Source organism: Trichechus manatus, unplaced genomic scaffold (assembly GCF_000243295.1).
Source record: "Trichechus manatus latirostris isolate Lorelei unplaced genomic scaffold, TriManLat1.0 scaffold00029, whole genome shotgun sequence".
NCBI classification, from domain to species: Eukaryota; Metazoa; Chordata; class Mammalia; order Sirenia; family Trichechidae; genus Trichechus; species Trichechus manatus.
Window position 1 is genome coordinate 10,812,178 of NW_004443965.1, and position 5,379 is coordinate 10,817,556.

Consider the following 5,379-nt stretch of genomic DNA (forward strand, 5'->3'; position numbering starts at 1 on the left):
ACTCTCTCTGCCTTCCCCTCTACCGCTGGACAGAAGCCATCCCTTTGGTCTCTTATATCTACTTGTTTAAGAGGCACATTCTTCATGAGTATCACTTTATGTCCCACAGTCCAATCCAATCCCTGTCTGAAGAGCTGGCCTGGGAAATTGTTTTAGTTCTGGGGTGCCTATATCTTTCCCTTATAGCAAGAACCTGCTATAAAAAAATGTTCACCTCACTGTTAAATCTTACACCAAGCAGTAGCTCAACAATTATCTTAATAAAAAAATATTCTGTAAATGTATCAACCACATAGAGAAATTGTTCGTGTATATGTGTTTGCTAATCTATTTACTATACACAATACATTTTACAAACCTATTTCTGTGTTACTTAGGTAAATCAATAATTCTGAGGCACAATGTCTTCATCTTTAAAATGAGATCATTCTTGAGAGTTTGAAGAGTAAATGCAGTCTTGTATGTGAAAGTGCTCTGAAACCAGAGTTGTTATTTTTATTATGATTACCTTTTCGACTTCTCTTTGCGTAGCTCCCTCCTTTTTCAAACGCTCCTGTTCTACGCACTTGGCATTATAATTTTCCTTGGATTTCTGGAGAGCCTGAGTTATGCTCTGAATAGTTTGGACAGCTTCCAGAGTTCCTGCAACTTCTTCTTTAGTCTGTTTGGTATAAAATGATTAATCAAAATGACTGTACTCTACAGCACTCAATATGTGATCAATCAATACTTTAGCAAGAAAAAATTGATACCTTTTTATGAGACTTTACTTGTTCTTCTCCATACTTCTGAATTTCCTTTATTAACTCTTGTAATTTTCTAACAAGATCCAGGTGACAATTTGCTAACTTCTCTGTAGATGTTTTGAACACATCCCACATTGCTGCAAATGTTCTAGAGGAAAGAAATATGTAGGTGAATAATTTATTAAAATAAGCTTCAGGCTCCAAGACGGAGCCAATGGAAACAATAATGATATATTCAGCAATTTTAATTAGGCAAAAAATGAATCTAAAATAAATCATGAACGAAAGGATTGATTTGACAGACTGACTTTGATTTCTCGATCCTTGGCTAATAATTATTTGAAATATTTTTGGACCTCAGATACACAGAAATGGGTACACTATCACAGGTTTGTCCATGGCTCTTATTCAACTGCATCGTATTACTCTCTGAGTTGATCTGGTTACTTAGATTTGCATCAGAAGCCTTTCCACCACTGTTGATTGATCTAGCGATAAAATTTAACTCTATTATCAATTTTCAATGTTAGACTATTTAGTACTCCATTTAAAATGTTTATCAAAAAGTTTCTCTGAATTTAAACACACAAAACTAAAATTTATATATGTGATTTTTAAAATGTCTTCATCATTAATAAATGTATTAGGAATTATTTTAGAGTAGCTATCTGAAACCTTTGCTTGGACATCATAACTTCACCTATCTGTACACCTCAGTGATACACTAGTAGAGTTATTTCCCTTCTTAATAAAGGGTACAGGATACATGACATACTTTCCTACCCCTTTTTCTCAATACTGAGGATTTTAAATACTCAGCAGGCTCAAATATATCCAAGGATTATTGCATTATCAGATCACAGATAGTACCCAGGATGCCAACGGCTACGTTAAACTAATTTGCTCAACAGTCAATAATCTAAGGATGATTTTATTCTATGCTTTGTTCAGGTACTTCCTCTGATATTTTCACCACCACCTGCTTTAAAGTGGTCTCTACAATAAAATAATAGAAAACAAATTTTAGCAATGATCACTAAAACAAGAGGGCAGAGAAAGTAATTACTTATTCTAGTACAGTCGTCCCTTGGTATCCATGATGTTTTGGTTCCAGGGCCCCCTCTCCTGCCCCACAAATACCAAAATTGGAGGATTCTCAAGACCCTTATATAAAATGAAGCAGTATTTGCATAAAACCTAAGCATATCGTCCCATATACTTTAAATCATCTCTAGATTACTTATAATACCTAACAGAATGTAAATGCTATGTAAATAATGGTTATAGTGTATCGTTTAGGGAATAACGACCAGAATAAAAAAGTCTGTTTTTTTTTTTGCCGTGAACATTTTCAACACACAGTTGAATCTGCACATGTGGAACACGCGGATACAGGAGGCCAACTGTGTATAGTTTATGCCAATTATCACATTTCCTACCCAGCAGGAAAGCTAACTGGCAACAATCGTTTTATGTAATAATAAAGAAGTTCCAAGTGGATAATTAAAATCCATAGAACAGAATTGTTTTGATTAGATCTCATCTCACACTTTAAAAATCTAATCAGCACTAAATCTGTTAAGTACTTGGATAGGAAATTTCAAAAGGAAAAGATACCTGAGAAGTATCCACTCACTACAGCACCAAAATATATACACTTTACTTCAAGTAAACCTGATATATAACAGTCTAGACTTTACAAAGCAGATAAGTGTTCCCTTACTTTATCAAAGGATTCTTAACGCAGCAAAAGGGTTCAACGTAAGATTTCTTTAAATGTAAGTTGCCTTAATGAATTTCAAATATCATGCAATTTTTAAAAGTTTGGTCTACATAACTTTTTTCTGGCCAAGTAATACACATTCATGTAAAACAAGCACTAAGAAAGAAAACTGACAAGTACAAAAAACGTTCAAATGCAACTGAATACAGAGAAACAAAACTCAGTTTCTTGCTAAAACATGAATCAGTAAACAAGAACATTTACAATCCTTATCATCTTAAAAGAGATGACACTAACGCAAAAAGTAAAATACTACCTGTTATTTATGAAAAGCACACATTCCAAAGACAAAAATGTAACTTTGTTATTAGAAGACAGAGCTGAAGTCAATCCATGTTCTTTCTCTACCTCCCACCGGCTAACTAATAGGGTAAAATTTTCTATAATAAAATCATGGCCAATTAGTTAAAGCTGCCTTTTGTTACTCTACTTACTTCTACTGTGGTCAATAAAGAAGAAATTATGTTTTAGAAAGGCATGTCAGAAACATGGGTCTCTAGAATAGGAAGCTGCCAGAAAAGTTAAGAGGAAGATGGAAAAAGAAGAATAAAGTTATGGTTGAGGGAAGGTGGCAAAGGGGTAAGGAATTGGAGGACAACTGGGAGGAAAAAAACCAAAAACAACTATCAACTACCATTCCCCTCTCTTCTCTAAGTGAAAAAGGTGGTGGCTCTGGAGCATTTCCAGTTACAGTACAAGGCAGCAGAAGGTCCTCCTAGCTGTGGGCTGTCAGCGCTTACATAATGGACAGTGTCACTATCCTGAGGATGAACTGAGATTCCAATTTCTCTTTGCCCAGATCACAAAGTATAAACGCTTCTGTTTAAACTCATTCAACCTCACTATAGAAGACTTTGTACAAAATAGTCATTCTTACCCATTTTTTGGATCATAGAACCAATTGTCAATCTGATAACTGTTAAAAACCTTCTTCCATAAAAGTAAGCATTAATACCTATACAAAATTTTACATAGAATTTCAGGGGATTCACAGATTCATCACAATCCCAGATCGAGAGGAATCTTGAACTCTACAGTAAAAATCTTTTACAATAACTTTATTTCAACATCTTTCTTAGCTAAAAAATAACCTTTCCCGAATTTATAGATTATTAAACGAGATTATGCAATTATCCCTTCCAGAACTGTTATGTTCAGATTATACAATTATTCTTTCCATAGCTGTTATGCCTATGAGCATATCTCATTTTAAATATATTATTATTATTAATTTCATTTTTCAAAGAACAATTTCTCCAATGCAAATTTTTGAGATTTAATGACAGTCCATAAAATAAGATGTTTTTAATGTATTTTAATCATTTTCAATACAATTTTATTTATTAAACTTTAAGGGGAGTATTTAAAGATTACTGTTAAACTGCAACAGAATTTAAATGAACTTTCAAAAAACTACAATAAGTTACTTTGCACATGCATAACACACAGCATGTGTAATCTCAAAATTATACTATTGAAGGACCATGTAGTTTAACAAAGGGAAAAAAAAAGTTTCATTTACTTTGACTACGTTAACTGATCCAGCAAATTTAATTATATTTTCTACCCATTCAAACTTCAAGAGCATATTCAGATATAGAGATACATTTTAAATAAGTACATAATGTATTACTAAAAGTATAAATTACTATATCCTCAATGGTAATGTAATATTCTCAAGAACTTTGCTAAATGAACATTAAAAAAAAGGAAGATGTTAACTCACCCAAGTTGTGAATAATTGCTTGCTGACTTTGCTAGTTTTGTCATTGACCTGGAATATGCCTCTTCTATTGCGGCTCTGTTAAATCAAAGTTTCTTATTATAATATGTCTTGTTTAGTGACCAAAAACATAACTAAGTTGTCAAAATAAAATTAAAACCATAGAAGCAAAAAGATATCTTAAGTTGTATGCAAAAAACAAGTAAATATGCAGTTATGAATTTCTGGCTGATCTTTAAATGCCCTTTGTGCACATAAAGAATTAGCCTCGTATACAGCTAAAAGAATTTATACCACCTAAGAAACTTAAATGAGTTCACTACCCTTTTTTCTTTAGTACCAACAGTCATTTGAATAGAAAGTACAAGAGTGATGCATTTTGTATTCTCTGTCTCTGTAAACTGTGATGCCATTTTTACTTAATATTTCCTTTGTGTACTTAACATGGTTTTACTATTCCTCAACATTCTGATGTCATTATGATGTCATTATGGTGCACATTTAATAGAACATCAGATTGACAATAGTCATTTGCATAAAACTAAATATGAATCATCAGCATGTCGGAGATCTGAATTTCAGGGCTTAATTTATTTCATGACTAGATCTAAAATAAGTATCTCAGCCTAGAAAACTGTGTTTTATATAACCACTATATGTCAAAAGATTCATTGTACTGGGCAAATCTGCTGCAAGAGACCTCTTTTAAGTGTTGAAAAGCAAAGATGTCACCTTGAAAACTAAGGTGTGCCTGACCCAAGCCATGGTGTTTTCAATCACCTCATATGCATGCAAAAGCTAGACGATGAATAAGGAAGACCGAAGAAGAACTAACACCTTTGAATTGTGGTGTTGATGAAGAGTATTGAATATACCATGGACTGCTGAAAGAACAAACAAATCTGTGTTGGAAGAAGTACAACCAGAATGCTCCTTAGAAGCAAGGATGGTGAGACTATGTCTAACATACTTTGGACATGTTATCAGGAGGGATCAGTCCCTGGAGAAAGATATCATGATTGGTAAAGTAGAGGGTTAGCAAAAAAGAGGAAGACCCTCAATGAGATGGACTGACACAGTGGCTGCAACAATGGGCTCAAGCATAACAATGACTGTGAGGATGGTGT

General features: G+C 33.5%; 1 protein-coding gene across 1 annotated transcript in view; it reads right to left on the reverse strand.

Annotated features, from left to right (window-relative positions):
* FCHO2 (FCH and mu domain containing endocytic adaptor 2) overlaps window positions 1-5,379 on the reverse strand; it is a 153,647-nt gene that overhangs the window by 116,018 nt on the left and 32,250 nt on the right. The window contains exons 3-5 of the mRNA XM_023729450.1: window positions 4,256-4,330; window positions 753-894; window positions 509-661 (exon numbers count right to left, since the gene is read on the reverse strand). Of these exons, the coding sequence (XP_023585218.1) occupies window positions 509-661; window positions 753-894; window positions 4,256-4,330 (370 nt within the window). The remainder of the gene's footprint in view (window positions 1-508; window positions 662-752; window positions 895-4,255; window positions 4,331-5,379) is intronic.